Here is a 23,852-nt window from a genome sequence, read left to right on the forward strand (position 1 = left end):
ACCCACATTCAGAAGAAGAACTGCAGGAGTGGAAACACAGAAGAAAAGCAACTGCTTAAACACATGGGTTGAGGCAGAAATGATTGGGGATGTAGACTCGAAACTACCACTCCAATGCAACTATCAACAATTTGGAAATAGGTCTTGATCAATGACATGTTAAAACCAGTGGAAATGCGCATCAGCTATGGGGGTGGGAGTGAGGTCGAGGGGCGAAGGGGAAAGTAATAACATGAATCATGTAACCATGTTAACTTTTCTAAAAAATAAATATTATTAAATGTTAAAAAATAAAAAAAAACCAATCAGAGTCAAAAGGATGAAAAAATAGAAGAAAATGTGAAATATATCATGGTAAAAACAACTGACCTGGAAANATAGGTCTTGATCAATGACATATGTTAAAACTAGTGGAAATGCGCATCAGCCATGGGTGAGGGGGGATTAGGGGGGTGAAGGGGAAAGTAAGAGCATGAATCATGTAACCATGTTAACTTTTCTAAAAAATAAAAATTATTAAATGAAAAAAATAAAGAACAGAAAATAGACTATGAAGGCATAAAAGGAGCTGTTGTATATTTTTTAAAATAATAATTAAATTAACTTTTGAAGAATAATGATTATGCCCTGTAAAAGGGAATTCTTTGTTCTCTTTGTCTATTCTGAGTTTATACTTGTGAAAAGGGAATCCTTTATTCTCTTTGCCTAGTTGGAGTTGACACCAAAAAGTTGACACCAAGAACATCAGCTCAAAGAAGAAAGTTGGCCTCAGGAGTCACTTTCAGCTCAAGTAATTATCTTGACCTACCTCTTAGGGGGAACTTGGGTGAATGGATAGCTGGCTTTCTCTTCCTGTCTTCTAGAGAGGGTTTAATTCATGTTAAGGTCAACAAGTCCTGGCTGAGTGGAGCACCAGAACAATATTTATTTAGATAGGCTAATGTCTTTTCTACACTTTTGCATTTCTCTACTTTCACTCTTTCCACCTCATTTGTCAATAAAAGCTATTAAAGGTCACTTCAACTTTGATCAATAATACTTTTAATTGGCAACCACCATTATTATTTATAATTTTCATATATTTAGCCAACCGTTAATTTTAACTTAAAACTCCCTTATATAAGTAAAACTCAATGGTTAAAATGGGTAGAAAAAATTTTAATGCAGGTAAAGACTGTTAAAAATCAGGGTTTTTTCCTTTTAAATATGACACTTGCACAAGTAGGAGGGCCAAATGTACAACTGAAGAAAGTTATTGTGGGCTGAGAAACAAGTATGGCTGTAGGGCAGATTCAGTTCATTAGCAAATAAGTAAGTGCATGAGACTGCCTAGAACAATTCAATTCTCACTAGGTCTGTTACTGCCCATTATTTTCAAATTCGGTCCTTAAAAACTCTTTAGCATGTAAAATAGTAAAGCCTGAGCTCTTGACCTTGTTTGGGATTATATATATACATACATACATTTTAATGTCCAGCAAGGAAAATGCAATATGAGTCTTTGAAGATGTACATGTAAGCAATTAAAGTGATTATAAATTTGAGAAGCAGACCATTAGAAGAAAAACGTTTTAAAACTTAGTATTCTCTAAGTCTAGAGAAAAGAAGATTACAGATATCATAGAGAGGTTTATAAGCAATTTGCAAGCTTCTGGAAGGATGATAGATGAGTGAATGATAATGATCTATTCCTTTCTCTCTCTCTCTCTCTCTCTCTGGACAAAAACAAGATGAGAAGCACAAGGCTTAAAATTACAGCAAGAGGAATTAAAAAATACAGCAGATTAGATCAGGTAAGCTTCCAGTCCTATGAGATGTTCACACCAGTCTAACAATGCATTTTCATTAGCAAATCCATAATGGTTTGAGTTATATTTGGATGCTCTTTCCCTACAGCCTTTGAATGGAATCCTTTCATGTCCAGGAAGGACGTAGAAAGGTTTACATTCATAAGCATGTCTTTCCAAATAATTCAGGAAACTTTTGGAGTTCCTGTGCATACCTACCCCTAAAAGGAATATCCTGAAAAGTTAGCAAAAACAAACAAAACTAGTTAGCTCCTTAATGGACTCCAAATAACCAAGTCAAATATCTGCTGTAGTTATACTTCTATTTGACAATATTTAAAACATTAAGACCAAGAAAATTACATATTATCTTAATCAGTTTAGGATTCCATGGTAAGGATAGCAATAATACTAATGGCTCACATTTGTATGATCAAGTTAAAGTTTGAAAAAACACTTTATATGTATTATCTCATTTGATCTTCACAACAACCCTGAAAATTTTCATTTTGTTGATAAGGAAATTTAATTTTAGAAATGTGACTTGACCAAGGTAATACAGTTAACAGGTGTCAGAAGTGAGTTTAGTAGGGCAGCTAGACAGTTCAGGTGGACAGAGAACCCAGGCCTGGATTCAAATCTAGCTTCAGACACTTCTAGCTTTGTGACCCTGGGCAAGTTACTTAACCCCAACTGGTATCCCTTGTTGCTTTTTCTATCCCAGAACTGATAGTATGGCAGAAGGCAAAGGTTTTTTTTAAGTCCATTTAGACCTATGATGATTTTGCTAAAAACTCTTAATAGTACACATACAAGTGTTCACACACACACACACACACACACACACACACACACACACACATATATATATATACATACACACAATTTTAAAGTATTTGGATTGGACAGATCAAAAATGATTAATGGGGAAATTCACACAACCAAAACCCAAGACAAGTAGACATCCTGCAATCATCATAACCACTTTATCCATTCATTTCTCAACATCTTGAATCTAGTTTTCAATTTCATCACTCAACTCCAATTGCTCCTTCCAAAGTCATTAAGACCTTGTCTTGCACCTTGCTAGAACTTTTGATACCACTGGCTGCTTCTGAATGTGTGGATGTTCAGCTCACTCCTCTTTCTTGATTCTCCTCTTAGTTGTAGATTTTTGACACTGTGGAACATTAGACTCATCCTGCATATTCTTTCATACTTTTTTTTATGGCTGATATATTTCAATTTCATTGACTATATCCCTGTTCTGCCAGTTAACAACGAGTGCCCTTCAAGGTTCTACCATGGAATTGCTCCTTATTCTTGGTTATTTCATAATCTTCCTTGTGTTCTGTTCAGTGCTCCAGTTCTCACATGTCCAACTCTTACCCTAGCATTGGCATCTAGTTATCTTATAGACATATCAAACTCAACATGTCCAAAACAATATTCATTCTTGGGCCACCAGCACTTGAAACCCTCCTTTAAACTTACTTTTTGCTCTATAGAAAACTATTATACTTTTCTAAGTACATACATACAAACCTCAACATAATCCTTGGTTTTTCCCCGGTCCCTTACCTACTGGATCCAAGTAATTGTCAATTTTACCTATACAATATCTCATACCCCCTAAGATATTAATATAAACTCCTTGATTACAACTACTCCTTTTTATTTCATATTTAATAAATTATTTTGTCTACAAGAGTACTTGTACCAGCTTGAAAACCACAGGAATGTTATAGGCCACAGCAACAGTCAGCTGGTTTCTTCCCAGCATATGAATAGTAAATGATTTTGAAGTACCTAACTTAATTTTAAAATAATTTAATTTAAAATCTGTAAAATGGAAATGAAAACACCTGTGGCATTAACTTCTCAGGATTTTTTAAGAATCAAATAAGTTTTATTTGTTAAGCACTTTGTCAACCTTTAGGTATCACATGAATGGTATTTATCTAAAATAACATTTTAAGATGAGTTTAAATGTTTTAGAAATATAACATTGCTCACTGATGCCTATAACGCAATCTGAGGTTTTGGCAAATTAGTCAAAATAGACAAGTACCTTTAAGTAGATAAAAATAACAACTGAATACATCAAAATAACATTTTGCTTAAGTTGTGAGAAAAAATAATTACAATTATCTACTTCTCTTAAAGGAATTCCAAAACTGTTTTCTGATCTGTAAAATGATGGAATTGTTCTGGATGACTCTAAAATTCCTGCCAATCATAAATCTAACAACCAATGGGAAGAATTATCAAATATTTCTAGATTATTTAAAATTTCCCCACAGAATCAGAATCTAGAACAGAATTACAAAATATCCCATTAATTGGGCATTATGATCCTCAAAGTGCTTCAGGTAAAATAGATTTTTTAAAAAGATTCCTTTACATAAAAAAGTCATTGCCGCTTATGTACAGGCAATCATTTTTCAAAATTTAAGGTAATTTTCCTTCTTCTCACATACTAAATTTTTTCCTTCTTTAACACTGACCAGTTATTTTTGTCCATTCATATCTAGTCATCTCCAACATAGCCTTACATAGACCATAGATACTTTGCTGCTTCTACTTCATTTTTTTTAAATTTAATTTCGAATATTTTCCCATGGTTACATGATTCATAATCCGCCCTCCCCACCCTCTCCTTCCCCTTCCCAAAGCCAATAAACAATTCCTCTGGGTTATATATGTTTCATTGTTCAAAACATATTTCCATGTTATTCATAGCTGCAGTAGAGGGACCCTTTAACATCAAAACCCTAATCAGATCCCTATCACACCACATGATCAAACATATCTTTTTCTAATGCATTTCTGGTTCCACAGTTATTTTTCTGGATGTGGATGACATTCTTTCTCACAAGTTCTCCTGGACTGTCCTGGGTCATTGCATTACTGCTAGTAGAAAAGTCTATTACATTCAATTGTGCCATAATGTATCTGTCTCTGTGTACAATGTTCTTCTGGTTCTGCTCCTTTCACTCTGCATCACTTCCTGGAGGTCATTCCAGTTCACATGGGATTTCACCATTTCTTTATTTCTTTCAGCACAATAATATTCCATCACCAACATATACCATAATTTATTCAGCCATTCCCCAATCGATGGACACCCCCTCATTTTCCAATTTTTTGCTACCACAAAGAGCACAGCTATGAATATTTTTGTACAACTCTTTTTCTTTATTATCTCTTTGGGGTACAAACGCAGCAGTGGTACGGCTGGATCAAAGGGCAGGCATTCATTTAAAGCCCATTGCACATAGTTCCAAATTCTGCATTAGTGTCTCAATTTTGCTACATCTCCTCCAACATTTGTCACTTTCCTTTGCTGTCATACTGGCCTATCTGGTAGTTGTGAGGTAGAACCTCAGAGTTGTTTTAATTTGAATTTCTCTAATCAGGAGGGATTTAGAATACTTTTTCATGTGCTTATTGATTCTACTTCATTCTTTAAAATGTTCTCATAGCCAACTCTCAACTATCCATTAGAATAAGAGATAAATAGAATAGATTTGATTTTGGTGAAATAAATTGAAATAACAATGAAAATCACTAGAAGTAATATGGCTGAATGGATAACTTAAAGTTACTTATATTAATTAATTTGATCTTTCTAACAACAACTCTGTGAAATGTGTTACAATTATTATACTCACTTTGCATATTTTAAATTAAAATTGTTACTGAGAATTATTTAGAAGTTTGCATCGATATTAATATAATGTTTAGATATTGAGAAGAAGCCACTGGTTCAAATCCAGATTATGATACTAACCAGTTATGTCTCCTTAAGCTACTGATTTGACTTCTCTGTGCTTCTACTAAGTTAGGTTCAGAGATTTTTCATTTCTCCCTTTCTTCCTTCCTTTCTCTTTTAAAACTGAAAAGAATATTAGGGGCAATCTAGTTAAGTCCTTGAATTTTACAGATGAGATAATGGAGACCTTTGAGAGTTTCAAAGTATACTAGTGAAAAGAGATTTTTCTATATAACAAAAATCAGAGATCCTTTGCCTAGAAATCACCAGTCACGAAGACTTAATTTAATCACTTCCTTTGCAAAAATCCATTTTTGTTTGATATAAGCTCAATATAGTCTTTTCACTTCATTTTATATCTCTATTTGGATTTTTAAAACTTTGTGACTTTACAGTGCCTTTAGGTTAAAAAGTTCCCTTTCATTTCCATTTGAAATAGGATGCTTTTCAAGTTTATCTAACTACTCAAATTCATAGTCTGAGTAGCAAAACTGCATCTTTGTTATTTTTAATACATTATGGTAACTTTTAGATTGAGTGGTGACTGAAGTTCAGGACAATGGTTTTCTTTAATTTTTCTAAATTTTCTATAGAGAAGTTTCTGTGATATATAGTGATAAATAGTGGGGGTTCACTGGGCAGAGAAGCTCTGTTCTATCTCCATCTCACCACAGCTTGGGAGGCCAACATCCCAGTCTATATTCTCTGTAGACAGGATAACCCAGTGGTTCCCAAATTTTTTTGGTCTACCATCCCCTTTCCAGAAAAAATATTACTTAGCGCCCCCTGGAAATTATGAAACTATTTATTGACCTCAGAATAGAATGTAATTAAAAAAAAAAAAAAAGAAAGGGTGGCCATCACCGCTTCCCTGGATCACTGCAGCACCCACCAGGGGGTGGTGCGCCCACTTTGGGAATCACTGGGATAACCTGTGCAACAATAAATTAGATATTCAAAAGTCCCATAGAAAGTTAAAGAGATCAATAAAACCTTAGACTTTCCTTCATGCTTTTAAATCCATTAAAAGTTGCAAGCAGGAAAACTTGTAAAATTGAATTCTCAAAAGTTATTGTGGTGCAGTTCTTACCAATTCTTCATGACCCAATGTGGGGTTTTCTTAGCAAACATACTCTTGTGGTTTGCCACTTCTTTCTCCAGATCATTTTACAGATGAGGAAACTAAGTTAAGTGATTTTCTGAGGGTTTAGTGAGTATCTGAGGCCAGATTTGAACCCTTGAAGATGAATCCAGGTCAGGTGATCTATCCACTGTGCCACCTAGCTGCCCAATGATTACTCCCTTATTTGACTTCACAGAACCTTATGCTGCTTTTTCATTTATGATATTCCATTTTTCTGTATTCATGAATAACAAAGGAAAAGTCACCAAACCTCCTTAATCCTCAGTTTCTTTATGGAAGAACCTGAGGAGGAGGAAGAAGAAGAGAAAGAAGCTAATAACACCCACGGTACCTATCCCAATGAGACAAATGAGATAATGAATGCTAAAAAAAAATGTCGGGGCTTAAAAGCACTATAAAACATCAACCATTCTTTTCTTTATCATTCCATTGGATTGCAATGTCCTAGTGGGCAGGGTCCATGTTTATCTTTATGTCTCTCTCACCTCATAATTCATTGCACACAGCAAGTGCCTAATTGATGCTTTTTTTTTAAACCCTTAACTTCTGTGTATTGACTTATAGGTGGAAGAGTGATAAGGGTGGGCAATGAGAGTCAAGTGACTTGCCCAGGGTCACACAGCTGGGAAGTGTCTGAGGCCAGATTTGAACCTAGGACCTCCCGTCTCTAGGCCTGGCTGTCAATCCACTGAGCTACCCAGCTGCCCCCTAATTGATACTTTTTAAATAAATTTAAAATGATGAAGCATTCAAAATAATCACTAATCTATTGTATTTGTAGCTCTAAATTGCTTTCTATTAAGTGTAGTGTAAGCTTTATCATTCCCTGAAGATATTAAAAGTTTTAATACCATGCTAATGTGAAAGTAAATAGTTCTCTCTCATGTGAGGTATACAGAGCAAGCAGAATACTGTCATCCTTAACCATATTGAGTAATGCACAAAATTGGCAGTGACAAATGGTCCTTGCCACTAGGAGAATCCAAGCAGGAGTAAAGAATGTAAGGAGGAGTCAGGACAGCAAATTTCCTCTTCTTCACCAAAAGATAGATTTCTGTCACACGGAAGGATGAATGAACCAGACTGTTGAAGACCTACAATGTTTGCTGTAGGTATGTTTTTTTCCACATTAAGGTTGATTTAAACCTCCATAGTTTCTTTTTTGGCAGTGATCTAGTTGGGGATTTGAGAAATCCTCTTTGTTGAATGAACTCTCATATGTATTAAGTACTTAATATATAAGAAAAAATAATGCTCTTTTGACAGTTTAGTGGAAAATCCTCATCAGCAAAAATGTTCTTGGGCCTGATTTCTAAGGAGATATTTAGTAATATGCAGTTGTGAGACACTTCGGCATCCTGCATGAAGATAATTTTTAGACGTGTCAAAGTAATCCAAGTACCTATTTAAGTGAGCACTTAATTTATATTATAAAGAATATGTTGTAAAAAAAACAAATTTAATTACAAGAATCAAGCCAAACTTTCTCATGGCTTTTTGCTCCTAAGTCCTGCCTCTGAGCTTTGGCCCACACACTTGGAAAAAAAAATTGCCCCTTCCAATCCACTGAAGCCATGTAATGTTCCACCCATCCTTCAAATTTCAACTCAGAACTCATCTTTTCCACAAAGTATTCCCAACAAAGCAACAATGGGACCTAATTCCAATATCCTTGACAGTTTCCCACCCACCCACCCCCAAACATGAAGGTTTCTCAATGTCTATTGATGTCTGCTGTGGGTGCTTAAATATCCTCTCCCATTTTAGCAGATTATTTTCTAATATAAATGGGATGGAGGGAAGTTGAGTACAGTTGGGAAGATTACACAAATTGCACTCAATGTTCATGCTGAGAGAGTCAGGGGAGGGGGTTCTGGAATGGCTGCTGCAGTCTAGTTGTAGGGCCTCTGAAGGCTTGGAAAGAATAAGAGAAAAACAATATTTAATACATAACACCCTTCCTTTGGACTTTCAGGGAAGATCTGCTGCTGACAGCCATGGCCGTCATTACAGCCAACCGAACAAGAGAAAATTCTTTAGGGGAAAAAAGAATTCATCATATTTATTTTTCAAAAATCCAAGTGGCAGGCTAGGGGAAGCATATGCCAGCCAGTCAAACCTGTGCTTATTTACTGGTCAAGTGTGGTCTCCCCACAAGAAGTAACCAAAAGAAAGAATATAATCTCAATGCTCAAAGAGCTGATATGGGCAAAATAAAGACATGCAATTTCTGGATTGAAATTACTTGAGAAAAATGGAAAGGGGAGGGAAGAAGACTCAAAATGGAAGTGGGGGGTGGGGAGCCACAACCTAGTAAGATAAAAGTACTATATTGGGAAAAATAACTTTGAAACTTCATAATAATATAAACAATATTTTGCTAATCCAAATAATTAACCAATCCATCACTGATGATTTTTTATCAAAGAACAGCCACTTGAAAATAATTTGATAGCTACAAAGTGCTTCTACAAACTAGTTATAGTGGATCAGCCATTTCATCTTACCAATAATATAAGCCATTTTATTTTAGTTGTAGGTGGGGAATCCTTTTTTTTTGGGGGGGGGAGGGAAATGAAACTCCTGCTAAGGAAACTCATTTACCAAAGCAGATCTGCAGCTGTCTATAATTTATAGTCTTAGAACCACCCAGGGGCACCAGAGGTTAAGTGACTTGCCCAGGGTTAAAAAAACAATAAAAGATAGGATTTGAATCCAGAACTTCCTAATTCCAAAGGATGGCTGGCTCCCTCTCCACATAAATTAATTACTCGAATGGGGGATGTAAGGACTAGGCAGAAAGCAGAGCTCTTCCAGAGACTCAGGCTTATCTGCCATCACTGGCAGTAAGTCAACAGTTGATGTTGGTGCGTAAGCAAAAATTTAGTCCACTAAGGTGGAAATAGCAAATAGTAGGGGTTTTCTTCTGCCCGCAGAATTATCTATATATAAACATATTAGTTTCATAGATTTCCATTTTGTTTCCTATTTATTACATATCTTCCCTGGGTATTCATTCATATTTAGGTTTTAAATTCCTCAAGGGCAAGGAACACATGTCCTGTTTTGTTACAGTCAGAATAGGAATACGGAAGGCAAGGCGAGTCATAAAAAGTTGAGAGGCATGTAAAAATATGTCAAACATGCATTTGCTATCTCAAGAATGCCTTGCATTAAGATCGGGGCGGGGAGGAGTGGAAGTAATCTTATATTCTGATCACGGGCACAAAATTGTCTACTTAAGGCTTGCAATATCATTGGAGCAGTCTGCACAATAATGTTATTGAATAAACTGCCTGACCACCTGATCGTGTTTAATATATCAAACAAAGAATCTGCTCACTAAAGAAATTCTCTTGGGACCGATGCCAATATCATAGAAACCAACAACCCAATTGCCAATCTTGGAACAGTTGCATGACAAGAGCAGAACAGATCATTCATCGTGAGGATTACTAAAGTCTGGCATGGGAGGATTAATTATTATAGCAAAATACACCAACAGGAAGATGGGAACTAACTTATTTGTCAGGTAGAGGACTTCCATGTCTGGAGAGTGCTCTCCTGTATAGCTATTTCCCATACCTGTGCATTTGTTATAAACAGGCAAAAATGTTGCCATAGCTTTGACTTCCATACAATGCTGGCAATCCAATTACCTATATGCACAGTAGCCTGAAACAGCAAATACAGACTTTTTAAAATTCTTACTTTCTATACACAATAGAAGACATTTAAAGCTAGATCTCTGCTGGGTATCAAAGCACAGAAACCTAATTCCATGTTTTGGGGGCATCTCTTAAAAGACTCTAATAGAAGGACATTAATGGGGTTCCAGAACTACCTAGAAAAACCTAGAGGTATCCTGGAACTAGCTCTGTCTCTGGGGAAAGGATTGTTAAACTTTCAATGGTGAGCATTTATACCTCTGAAGTTTCCTTGATTTATTTTTTGTTGATTATTTGATCTTCAGAAAGAGATGCTGGGAATGCTAATAATGCAAATTAAACAAAAAAGTTAGAGAGCCAGTTGTTAAACATTTGCCAGCACAATGGGTTCCACTGTGCTGCCAGCACAGTTAAAGTCACCACTTTAATTTTAGGTACTACCAAATAAGAAAACTCCCCAAAGAAGAAAAAAGTAGTAAGGGCAGCATTTGAGTCACGAACCTCAAACTGGACATTAGTGCCCATACCAGAGCTTGATGGAAGACATATAATGAAGGAAGGAAATATATATGTCAAAGTATTAGCTCCAAAGTTTCAAAAAAGGCTAATTAAAAAAACATACAGACAAGATAAATTCTTTAATAGCTTTTTTTAATGATGGTACTGTAAGGTCTATTGAAAAGTCTTCATTGCACCATCTAGTTAAATACTTTCTAATTGCATTAAGTAAACTAATTCAATAAATATTTAATAGGTGCTTGCTATATGATAGGCACTAGAATTTCAAAGACAAAATAAGTCATTTTGTCAACTCCTCAAGGAGCTTACCATCTATAGAAAGACTACAACATTTCAATAGCTACATAAAAGCAAGGTAATTTAAGCAGGGAAGAGATCATTAGTAATTAGAAGGAGGAAAAGTCTTGAAGAAGGCTCCAAAGAGAAGTTGACACCTGAGCCGAGAACCTTGAAGCAAGCATTCCTTGATGCCAGGATAAGAACAGTGAAATCCAGTTACAGGAGGCATGCCTGTGTATGAGGAGGGAAATGGAATATCCAGTTCAGAGGACAGCTGTAGATGTACAAAGTACATACACATGAAAAAAAGTAGAGAATGGACGGCCTTAAGTGCCAGTCTAATGGGGCTTATATTTTATCTAATGGACAATAGGGAGCTGCTGAAAATTTGCAAAAATGGAAGAAGCATGGTCAAAACTATGCCTTAAGCAGTAATGTGAAAGATGAATAGTGAGACAAGTCAGGAAGACCAATCAGAAGGCATTTATAACTTATTTAAAAGAGAAAATGTAGGTATGCATTGAGGTGGTAGAATATGAGCAGAGAAGAGGATGGATTTGAGAGAAGTTCTAAGGCTGCAGCGATCCAGGGGGGCAGTGATGGCCACAGGTGCATTTATCTTTCCCATTAATTGCTATTAAAAATTTTTTAAAAATTAATTTCCAGGGGCCTAAGTAATAATTTTTCTGGAAAGGGGGCAGTAGGCCAGAATGTAAGGGAACAACTTGCAAATGATTGGATAAAGAAGTTAAGGACAAGGGGAGAGGAAGAGAGTACTGAGGGAGAAATAGAAGTCAAGTTTGATACCTTTAGGTTAAAAATTGGGTGATTAGGAGGGTGATGTGTGGCCTTGACAAAAAAAATAGTCAATTCAGAGAAGGTGCCAATTTAGAAGGAAAGATAATGAGTTCTCCTCGAGATCCGCTGAGTTTGAGATTCTAGTGGAATATTCAGTTGGAGATGCCCACAGGTTACTAGCAATGTAGGACTAAATTTCAGGAATAGGATTTGAACTAGATATATAATTAAGCACATGGGAAATGATGAAATCCCAAGTCAAGAAGACAGAGGGAAAACTAAAGGCAAAGGACATAGACTTTAGGGACACCACTGACTTAGGAGATTGAGATACATAATGAACCAACAAAGGAAACATCAAAAGACAGAAAGGAGGAGGACCAGAACGGGATAGAGTATGTTGGAGGAGGAGGCTATCCAGAATGTCAAAAGCTGAAGGCAGGGTAAGGAGAATGAGGACTGAGAAAAAGCAGTTGAATTTGGCAGTTAAGAGAACAGATGATTAGTACTATAGAAAAGTGGTGGGTGGGGTTGATAGCCTGATTATAAGGTATAACTTGAAGAAATGTGTTAACTTACATATAATTAGATTTTATGTAGAATAGTTAATTTATTCTTAAGCATGCTTGAACCATTTTTTTTCTTTATGGTACAGCTTTTTAAGGTACATGTTGTCACTGTAATGATCAGAGTCGACTCGAATATTTTTAGTCTTTGCCAATATTTATATCACCAAAGAACATACAAGGAAAACAAATATAATATCCTCAGCTACTTTGGGCTTTCAAATACCCAATCTGCAGGACTTCTTCATACAAATGTATGAGTTGTGTTTTTGAGGATGTTTCAGTTGACAGGATTTGTACCTTCTTGAAAGGGACAAAACAAAGTAAGCATTCCATTAGCCTGACCACAAAGTCTCCAAATCTAACTGTCAATATCCCATTTTCAAAGCTAACAATAGTAAGAACTAAACAAACAAACGTGGGGACTCTTTTCTCCAGCTTTCTGGGAAAGAAAGTATCTTGTGCTCCATTTCACTAATGCCTCAGTCCATTCCGATGTCGTGAAGCTAAGAAAAGGTAATGAAATGTTTAAGTACACTAGTGCAACTGGTCACTAGAGAAAAGTCTCTAAAGCTGAAAGAGCAATGTGGTGCACACAATACAATAAGTAGGGAGTTGAACTCAGAAGGCAAGACAGAGTTTAAATACCATCCCTGTCACTGATTGAATGTCCCTGAGAAAGTTGTTTAATCTTCTCATCTAAAGCTTCAAATCCCTCTTTTATAAAATGAGGAGCTTTTACTAGATGGTTTCTAAATTCTCTGCTAGCTCTAGACCTAGGATCATCTATCTCTAAATAGCTATTCTTTCATGGCCAGAGTAGGGACAAAGAAGATAGAGAGGGAGACGAGAGCTCTCAAGCCCTCAGTTGGGCAAAGGGGACTCTGTTACTTTGAAAGCTGAAAGTGGAGGAAGACTCAAATTTTCAAGTTAACTCCAGTGGCCACCTTCCACCCAACCACTAATCCATTCCACAAGGACAAAAGTCATGTACTCTCCATTAATAGCTGACACCTAACTGAGGCTGCTGCTGAGAGAATCCCAATAATTCTGAGGAGCACGGAAGTTCTGAGCTCCATAAACTAAGACATTAGCTGATCCCAGCAGGATCCTCAATGACTGATTACAACCAATTAATTACATGACTTTTTAAAGCTAAAGATGCTAATGAGATTCTAATTTCTGAATTATTTTTTGATGCATGACAGCTTGATATAGTGAGAAGAACTCAGGATTTAGAGTAAGAGGGTCTTGATTGAATCCTGCTTGGTCTTAAGTATCTTCACCTATAAAACAAGAGCACTGAATCAAATAATCTTTTATGTCCCTTCTAACTCCAAATCTATGATTCTATATTCTATGACTACTAAACAAAATAGGATCTGGTATTCAAGTACATTGGATAGAGGGCCAGTCCTGGACTCAGGAAGATCTGAGTTCAAATCTGGCCTCAATTACTAGCTGTGTAACCCTGGACAAATCATTTAACCTCTGTTATTTTCATCTGTAAAATGGGAATAACAATAGCACCTAAATCAAAGGCTTATTACAAGCACCAAATGATGAGATATTTGTAAAGTGCTTAGTATAGTACCTGGTAATGGATGAGTACTATATAAATGCTTAGCCCACTATAACCATTACTCCTAAGCCATCATAGATCCTTACAAAAAGCCACTCTACCAAAGGGTCAATATGGTTCCCCATCCATAAAAGGAGAGTACTATCAGAACTATAGATAGGTTAAAAAAAAGAATAATTACAGATAGGTATATCTCACTTCCAGAATGCAGCATCTACATAAAGGGGGGAAAATGATTGTGAAAGACTTTTTTTTTCTGTAGAGAAATTACCCTTAACTTATATAAGATACATGAGAGAGAAAAAATGTCCAGTGTATTGAAACATCCAATAATTCACATCAGAGTATATTTATAATATTGTGCCACTTTAGGATTGGGAGACAGGAAATGAGGGCTCTGAAGAGAGATATGAAAAGAATCAGGAAACTGGGAATCAATGTATAGACTCTTGATAATATATTTTAATATAGATAAAAGAGATTATATGCACTCAAATCTCCAAGTCAATGGTGGATGAAACCACTTTGAGATGTAAAATATCAAAAACAGATATAATACAGTTCACCAGTTGACTCAGCTGGAACAGGATAAGGCTCTGGGACAGAATTCCAACTCCTTGGCTTGGTATTTAAGGCCTTACACATTTTGGCTCCAAACAACCTTTTCAGTCTTATTTCACATAACTCCCCTTCACAGGTTCTATTTTTTAGCCAAATTAGACTAACTGTTCCTGGAACACAACATGCTATCATACATTCATATAGAATGTATTACCTCCTCCTCTCTGCTGTGGAAGGCTGCAAGGATCACCTTCTCTATGAAACCTTCTCTAACTACCCAGTCCACTCTCACTCCTCCCTACCTCAAATGTTTTCTTTCCCCTTAAGCTTTATGAGAAGAATTGGCCTAGATGTCCCTTTGTCCCAGTCACATCCTACCTGGTAATACACATAACAGAGTTCATGCAGGGCACAATTTATTAGTTTTCATCTTTTTACCATCAGTATCTGAGACAGTGACTTGGAATTTGAAGGCACTTAAATGTTTATTGCATTGAATGGATACAGGTGGATTAGAAATCAGAAAAAGAGATTCAAAGAACTGAAAGAAATATAGTTCTCTTCAGCCTGGGAGGTGAAGGCTGAATGCGATAAAAACCAGGAAGAATTAGCATGGAAGCACATTTTGTTCCTAAAGTCTTAGAAGTTTTGTAAGCCAGTGCTGTGATTCCATCAGTGAATTCCTTAGATCAGCAACTCATCTGTTACTTTCAGTCTTTTTTTAAACATTTATTAATATTTATTTTTTAGAAAAGTTAACATGGTTATATAATTCATGCTCTTACTTTCCCCTTCGCCCCCCCAATTTCCCCCTCTCTCCCATGGCTGATGTGTATTTCCACTGGTTTTAACATGTGTCATTGATCAAGACCTATTTCCAAATTGTTGATAGTTGCATTGGTGTGGTAGTTTCGAGTCTACATCCCCAATCATGTCCGCCTCAACCCATGTACTTTCAGTCTTAAGAGAGTAGAGCAGAGCACTTAGGGTTTAAGGAAATAAACCCATGCATTCACATAGCTACTAGATCAAAGGCAGAATTCAAACTCATGTCTTTCTAAAGCCAAAGCTCACCCTGTAAGCCACACTTCTCCTAGGAAACTAAAAATGAGCAGAATGCTTTGAAGCTTGAAAAAGACTTGTAGGATCAAAACAAGGAAAAACCCTGCTGAATTACACAGAGCCACTAATGTGATTTATTACCCTAAAAGGCTGAAAATATAAACAGGTTCAAGAAACTCTCGCCAGATTAATGAATGGCATATCCACAAGATGGCTTAAGGGGGAAAGACTCAAATTGAAGTGGCTTTTCCTCTTCTCACTGCGAAATCCAATCAGTTGCCACTTCCCATCAATTCTATCTCTAATTTGCTTCTCCCTTTCTTTAGCCATTGTCACTAGCCTAGTTTAGGTACCCTTCACCATTTTTCAGTACTGTTATAATGTCCTTCTAATTGAGCTGCCTGTCATTAGTCATTTCCCTCTCCAAATCTTCAATTCAAGAACCCTTCTTCCCCACTATTACCTGATAAAATATAAACTCCTTAGCCTGGCATTCAATGGCTGTGTTTCCAACCTACCTTTCCGGTCTTATATCACTGGCACATAGTGTTTAGTAAATTATTTTCCCCTTCTCCCTTAAAAGTGCTGTATGCTACAGCCATAATGGACTGCTCAGTACTCATATTCTTATCCTCTTCTCTATTATCAAGCAGTCTGGTGGTTCCGTAGTCAGAGTGCTAGACCTGGAGAAGACCTAGTTTCAAATTTGACCCCAGACACTTAACTATGTGGTCACTTGATTTGTGCCAATCACATAATCTCTCTTTGCCTCTTTCTCTCATCTATAAAATGGGGGTAAAAATAGCATCTACCTCAAAGAGTTGAATCAAATGGGATATTGATAAAAACACAAAATTTATAAAAGCTCTTAGCACAGTGCCTGACAGGTAGTTAAGAGCTCTCTAAATGCTTATTTCCTTTTTCCTCTCCCTATACTTCATATCCTCTCTATCTATAGCTATCTATAGTCTATACTTTATATCCTCCCTAGCTAAAATGGATACGATATTCTTGGCACTTTGGCCTGACACTATCTGTTGACTCCTCTCTTTTCCTTCAAGGGCAAATTCAGGTTCCACCATTTCCATCTTTCAATTCTCAGCACCTAACAATGCCTTCTACATAGTAAGTCCTTATTATTATTGAATGTGATGGATAACAGATCTAGTTACCTACCCCACCCAAAAAAATCTCTCAGAGCTACTGCCAGAATCCTAAAATACATGGCAAAAGGTCTTATCATAAAGCTCTACTTTCATATGCAGAACAGAGAAACATTTTAAACTTCCCCAATGTTACTTACAAGATGACAATTTGGATTCTACTAATGGCCAGAAAAAACTTCCATGAGGTTTATTCATTATTTTTATAGGACAAGTTTGTAAAACCTTTTTGAATGAAAAAATTCAAAATTTTAAGACAATAATTTTGTAACTGGGCTTATACTAGCCCCAAGGAATAGCTACTCAGAACACCTTGTGAGAGCCAGTGAGAGAAAAAGACAATTCCCCTCCAATATTTAGACACTGTAACAGAACAAATCCCAATAATAATAATAATAAAGGACTCCTTTTTGTACCAGTATTAATAGTATTCAAAGCAGAGAAAAAGAAGTCTAGGGTTTTTTTTTAAGTTTTCATTGTTCTCCCCTATTAAAAATTTTTATTTGTATTTAAATATTAAAAATACTTAAAATGTATCCTATCCACTATTCAGTAACATCTAATAACCCAGGAAGCCCCAATTAGATAAAGAAAAATGAAGAGTAGGATACCCTATTAATATAAAACTACCTTGTTCATCCAGTTTTTGCTTTTTCAGGATGGAGAGTATTTAAGAATCACTATACCAGATAGACTCATTAGCATACTGGCTCCCTCTAGCCCCTCCCCTACACTGATTTTGGGGAGAACAGATATAATGTTACAAGAAGCCTCTCTTTGCTTCCCTTCAGCAAAGTGATCCTAAACTGTCAGCCCACACAAGGAAAGGAAGAGTACTATAGCAGAGAGAGTCTTGAAAGGAACTGACAAGAATTCAAGTACTAGCTCCCACACTTACTAGGTCAAGGGCAAAGCAAAGGGCAAATTCTATGGGAATAACATAATACTTAAATTGCCTGCCTCACAGGATCATAGAGAGGAAAACAATACAAACACCTTAAAGTACTGTACTAGGAAAGTGTGATTTTCTATTATTAGGTTTAGGGACCTACCCCACTTCCTCCCAGCCAGACTTTAGAAGAATCAGATTTCATAGAAATATGAAAGCAACTAGAAAAAGAGTCCAAGACATTTCTCTGGACTCTCCACCTTGATGTATGCTGATTCCAAACTTCTAAAGATCCTACTCTGACTGGGGATGCTCTGTGCAAACACAGCCTCTTTTAAAGAGGCAACAAGAAACTTAACTACATGCAATAATGATGTGATTAAGATTTTGATGTTAAAGGATCATTCTACCGAAAATATGAATAACATGGAAATAGGTTTTGAACAATGATACATGTGTAACCCAGTGGAACTGCTTTTGGCTTTAGGAAGAGAAGGAGAGACATAGGGGAGGGGATCATGAATCATGTAACCATGGAAAAATATTCTAAAGAAAAATTTAAAGAAAAAATAGGAAAATAATGGAAAAGAAACTTAACTACATTGATAGTGGCACTATCCTTTCATCATGGGGCCAGGAGAATGAATTATATGTCTCCATGGATCTTTTTTTCAGTTCTATAACTTTATAATTTTAAGTAAGTTTCCACGTGAGCACTTAAACAATTTCTATAGCTAAATATTTATCTTTGGCTTCACCTTCATTAAGATGACCTTGCTTAAAATATATTTTAATTCCTTAAGAAATAGTGGTTTATTTGATGTGTGTACTCACTCCATAAATACAGACTCGAACCTAACCTGACCTGTCCCCCATCCCAATTCTTCAGAACTTGCTGTGGCCAAAAAACAAGTTGGCAACTAATGGCCAACTCTGGTAATGCTGCAAACTTTTTGAGACTAACTCTCAAGACAAAGAACACCTCTCACTGGGTAGATACTTAAAGTCTTTCCATCAATCATAATTTAGCTTGAAAAGTTTTATTATTTTTATGATGTTTGTTTAACTAAATTAAAAACAACAACCCAAAGGGGAATCTTTCTCAGGTATTCCTTGATTCCTCTCAAAATTATTTTGAGTTTATCTTTTCTATAGGTCTCCTGTAATCTTTGATAAAGAGGCAACTGTTGCTTAATCTTTAGGGGTACTATTGTGGACTTGGAGTCAGGAAAACCTGAGTGCAAATTCCACTTCTGAGACTTCCTAGGTGTGTGACCCCAGGGCAAGTCCGATTGCCTGATAACAGAATCCAATGGATCTTCTAAAGAGAAAAATGGCAAAGCACTTCAGGTTCCTTGCCAAGAAAATACCATGGATAGTTATGGTCCACAGGACCATAAAGAATCAAACGGTACTGAACAACAAATCCTTGATAAATTACCCACACATTCAGTGCGTTTTGACACAATTACAAAGAATATTTCTCTAAATCCTTCATGATTTTATATAGAACTGTGGCCATATCTTCCTTAGCACTGTTTTGCTGAGGTATGTTTTATTTCCATTAATTTTTTAGTTCACTGTATTGGGATTTCTAAGCATACAAATATATGATTGAACATATGGATATTTTAAGCTTCTTCATTTCCAATGCTTATTATTTCAATGAAGCCAGGATGACATAACCACTTTCCTATTTCAGACCTTCATCACCTCTTGTCTCAACTATTCCAATGCACTTATTGTTGGTCTCCTTGTTTTTCGCCTCTCCTCTCTCCAATTTATCTTCCACACAGCTGACAAAACAATCTTCTTAAAGCACATGCCTGCCTCTATTACTCCCCTGACCAAAAATGTCCAGTTACTCCCCCACCAGTGCCTGTGGTTCTTATCTTTCCAATTTCATTTCATACTACTCGCCTATGACAATTCTGTTCTAGTAAAACTGAACTTCTGTTATCCCCCACTTTTCAGAATCCTAGTGTTCTGATCTATTCTGTTCCCAATCAGATATTCTATCCCTCATCAATTTTCCTTGTATTACATTCCAATAGAGTAGAATGTAAGCTCCCTAGGAGCAGGGTTTCTTTTGTTATTGTTGGGTCTTTTTTGTTTTATATTTGGGTGTATTTATATTCCTACACACAACACAAAGTACACAGAGCACACTTAGGCAATCAGCACTACATTTATTGTGTAACAGATTCAGTTGCTGCCCTCAACGATGTTACATTTTTTTCCTAGAAAAAGTAAAAAATTGTCCATGTGATGGTTTCCCAGGTACCAGATGAACAATTTTCCAATTAATTATTCAAACTTAAAGTTCAGGAAATCTGGAGCAAAACTGAGTTAAGGGACCCTTGGTTACGCCCATTTCTTCAAACTTTGAAACCTCCAGAAACTAAGCTAGGCTGAGATTTTCCATATTATCTATTTCAAGCTCTTCCTTTTTTAAAGCAAATGACTTGTCTGGGAACTTACTTACAGTAAGTAGTGGAGACAATATCAGGGCTCTTTGCAGTTTTCAGGAACACCAGTCTATTGCTCAAAGAGCACCCCACAGACCAGGTGCTCCCATAGGAACAGACTGATAGTCCCATTGTGGGCTCCAAAACTCAGGAATTTCTTGGGGCTAAATTTTGGAGATGATCCTTCTTGTAGTCTTAAAATTTCAGCCTGCACAGACTCTCCCTCGCCCCCAGTTTACTAACTTATAAACTAGTAGGGTCTAAAATTATAACACAATCTAAATCTATATCATTTTCTTTTCCTGTTCTTCTTTGCTGACTTTTGTTATTTCATACCTGTTTGTTATTTTCCAAAGTTTCTTTTACTGCTCTTCTTCTGTTTTAAAGAGTTTCAGGGGAGGGCCACAGATTTTCAATTCAAGTTTGAGACTAAGAACCTCATCCCATCAAAGGAGTCAGCAGAGACACAGAAAATCCAAAGGGTGACTAGCTACTTTCTCAGCTCCAAAAAACTCCAAAAAAATAGAAGTAGCATTCAAAAATACTCAAGCAAACAAAAAACAAGCTAATAAATGAAATCCTTAGATGAAGAGGGAGTGAGAGATACCTTTCTGGCTAAAATAATTTTTCGTTCACATTTTAAGCATGGGACAGTTACAATTCAATGTTACTCTACCAAAAGGAAAATGGTATCAAGGAAAAATAAATATAAGCACTCTTTCAACTGTTACATTTAATCAGTTGCTCTATCATTCCCAGCTGATCACTTAGAGGAAAATACCCATAGCCACTTTTTTGCAAACCACACAAAATTCAAAGATTAGGTTGTAAAAAACATAAATGCTCTAAAATAGAAGGGGAAAAAAGGACTGCAGGATAACCTCCTTTCTAAATAAAATCATGAATGATTATTTCTAAAACAAGAGATAATTCCTTGAAAGAATATATGCATTAGGGGAGGGGGTGGAAGGACTATTTGCCACCTTTTGATATTTTTTGTTATGACACTTCCACTTTCATTTACAAAGCAGTCTAATATTAGGGGAAATATTGTATTTTCCAGCTGAAAAGCATGTCAAATTTTCAAGAAAATGCAACCTGCTTATTCAACTTCTGGATTTGAGTTGGTTAAGCTACTCACAAGAAAAGAACAACATTTTAAATAGTTTCCTAGACAACCATTAGTTCACAATATAATTAGGCATTAGTCATTAGTCCTGTCAAATACCTAACAAGGTGCAACCTTTTCAGTTGTCTGAAACTTCTACTTGCCCATATTAAAGACTTCATAAAATTATTTCAAAACCAGATTATCAGTTTGCAAATTGACACCTGCCCTTTGCAGAATCATTCTCCTCGACTCCTTTCTTGACTGAGTTTACATCCATTTTCCCAAACAGGTGGTGCAGGAAAACTTTGAGGAAAGAAATTTTAACTCTCTTTTACTAAAAGGGCTGAACATCTGATAAGTAAAGACAATATCAGCCTGGCCTGAGGTGACTACACAAAGAGGGGTTCGAGTTTTTGCATGTCTCTACAAATAGGTCTTTTTATAAATAACTCTTGGAAGAAAAACAAAAACAAACAAAACAAACAAACAAACAAAAAGTCCAGCACCTCTCTCATGCCTTTGGTAAGTAAGAAGACAGTTTTCTTTATGTTCTATTCTTCTTAGTGCTATCAGACCAAATATCTCACATCAAATGGAAAAACTAAGGAGGAATTTCCAGCCCTCTCTATCGGTATCATTCAAGCGTCCCAGTGGTCAGCGTCAGGTGGCTAAGGAGCAGTCCAGAGAGCGCGCACACTGAGCCTTTGCCTTGGGATGCTGCGTACAGCACTTGACAGGGCGAAGAGGCAGATACACATTGCCCACTGCACTGTCCATTTAACTAGAGGAATCTCAGGGGAAGGGAGGGGAGAGGAGCACACCCTTCATTGGAGATGGCACATTTCTGCTTTTTTAGCTTCCAAACACCGCTGTCATCCCAGAAACTAGACCCCCAGAAACTTCCTTCCTTCTTCATTCCTCCTTTCCAAGAAAGCCCCCGCTGGGGAGCGAGTGCCACAGCGCATCTCTGCAGCGAACTGCGCGAACAGTTGAGACTTCCAATCCAAAATTCCTGGGAGGAGGGAGAGGTGCCACTTCTAGAGAGAAGAGAAGGAGCCCCTGGGAACTTCCCTCACGTGGTCCTTGCCTATGGCACGTGCGGTTCCTAGGAATGAGAGGCAGCTTGGAGGGAAGCGCCGCCGTGCGCTCAAACAGAGACCAGCAGCAAGGAGCTAGGGACTCCAGGGAGCAGAAGGAACTGGAGGCGCTCGCCGAGAGAGCGTAACTGGGGCCAGAGGAGGGAAGCGAGGGCTTCCTGCGATTGCGATGATGAAAACTGGTCCCTAGAGGTGCTCCGAGGACCAAGGTCAGGGATTCTCCCTCTCTCCCATTCCTGTTGTGTGGGTATATTCTAAAGAGAAGGAGGGGATGCACTAGGACAAATCTAATTGCTCCAAAACCAATTGCAGTCCCCACAGCTTTAATAGTGTGGTTACAGCCAGGAGGGAGCCTCGAAAAGAGGTGTCCCAGTTTAGGTAATTTCTTTTTTTCCTGCACGGTTCCATCCATTTCACCCCCTTCTAATGCAGCCACGATTAAGGGTCCCCTACTCCCGCATCCCAGCTATTAAAATTATTTAAACAAAGGCATCCCCTGAAGACTCTGAAACTACAGACTTAAGGTGCTGGTATTTAAAACCTTGAGCAATCCGTGTTGTTTCATCACTTGAGGGGTTCTAGGAGTTTCCAGGGGAGAAAGGAAGGGACAGTTAATGAAATTCCTAACTACCTGTTAATGGCATTACTAACTATATAAATCTGGAGCTGCCTAGAGTAAACCAAAACTAAGGGGTGCGAGTGGGGAGGGAGGAGGATACAGTCCTCGGAAGTTGGAGAAAAATACCTGAACCGGTTCACTAAGGTCCTTGAGTCCACTCTGCTTGAGAGTGTTAGCCAGGGAAGGGTAGGGGAAGAAACAGGTGAGTTTCCCCTTCTCAACAATAAGCAATAAACGAAAAACGAAGCTCAGGTGGACAGCCACTTGAGCAGATGAGACGCGGCAAATCACTTACCAGCTTTACAGGGATCCTTATAATCTAGCGTCTCGGTTTTATCCTCTTCGTGCAAAGCGTAAGTGTAATCATAATCGAAGCCCGTGGAGACCCACATCTCCCCACTGAAGATCAATCCCGAGGCCATCAGCCACAAAACCATCCTCTGGGATAGCATTTCCATCCCCATCCTCCTCCCGGGGAGGGAAAAAAAAAAGAGGAGAGGGACTCCGGCTATCAGCCGCCTACTGTCCACGTTGATTGAAAGGGGCGGGGAGGAGAGTTTCTCCTCTCCACCTAGAGGCTCCTCGGCGTGACTGTGACTGCTAGGTGTCCAGGGACATGGGGAGACAGTGGGAACATAAGGAAGAGGAGAGGGGCTTTATGTATGTCCCCACCCCCTTTTTGCAAAGGAGAAGTTGGGAAGGAGCTCTTGTGTGGGTGGCCAGGTAGGGAGGGAGGTGGATGGGGAGGTGCGGGAAGGACTCGC

At 37.5% G+C, this 23,852-nt stretch overlaps 1 protein-coding gene across 1 annotated transcript in view; it reads right to left on the reverse strand.

The window, feature by feature from the left end:
* Window positions 1-23,552, reverse strand: part of TLL1 (tolloid like 1) — a 281,506-nt gene extending 257,954 nt beyond the window's left edge. Inside the window, exon 1 of the mRNA XM_044681682.1 lies at window positions 23,384-23,552. Within this exon, the coding sequence (XP_044537617.1) occupies window positions 23,384-23,552 (169 nt within the window). The remainder of the gene's footprint in view (window positions 1-23,383) is intronic.
* Window positions 23,553-23,852: the final 300 nt, after the last annotated feature.

The sequence above is a fragment of the Gracilinanus agilis genome, chromosome 6 (genome assembly GCF_016433145.1).
Source record: "Gracilinanus agilis isolate LMUSP501 chromosome 6, AgileGrace, whole genome shotgun sequence".
Classification (NCBI taxonomy): Eukaryota; Metazoa; Chordata; class Mammalia; order Didelphimorphia; family Didelphidae; genus Gracilinanus; species Gracilinanus agilis.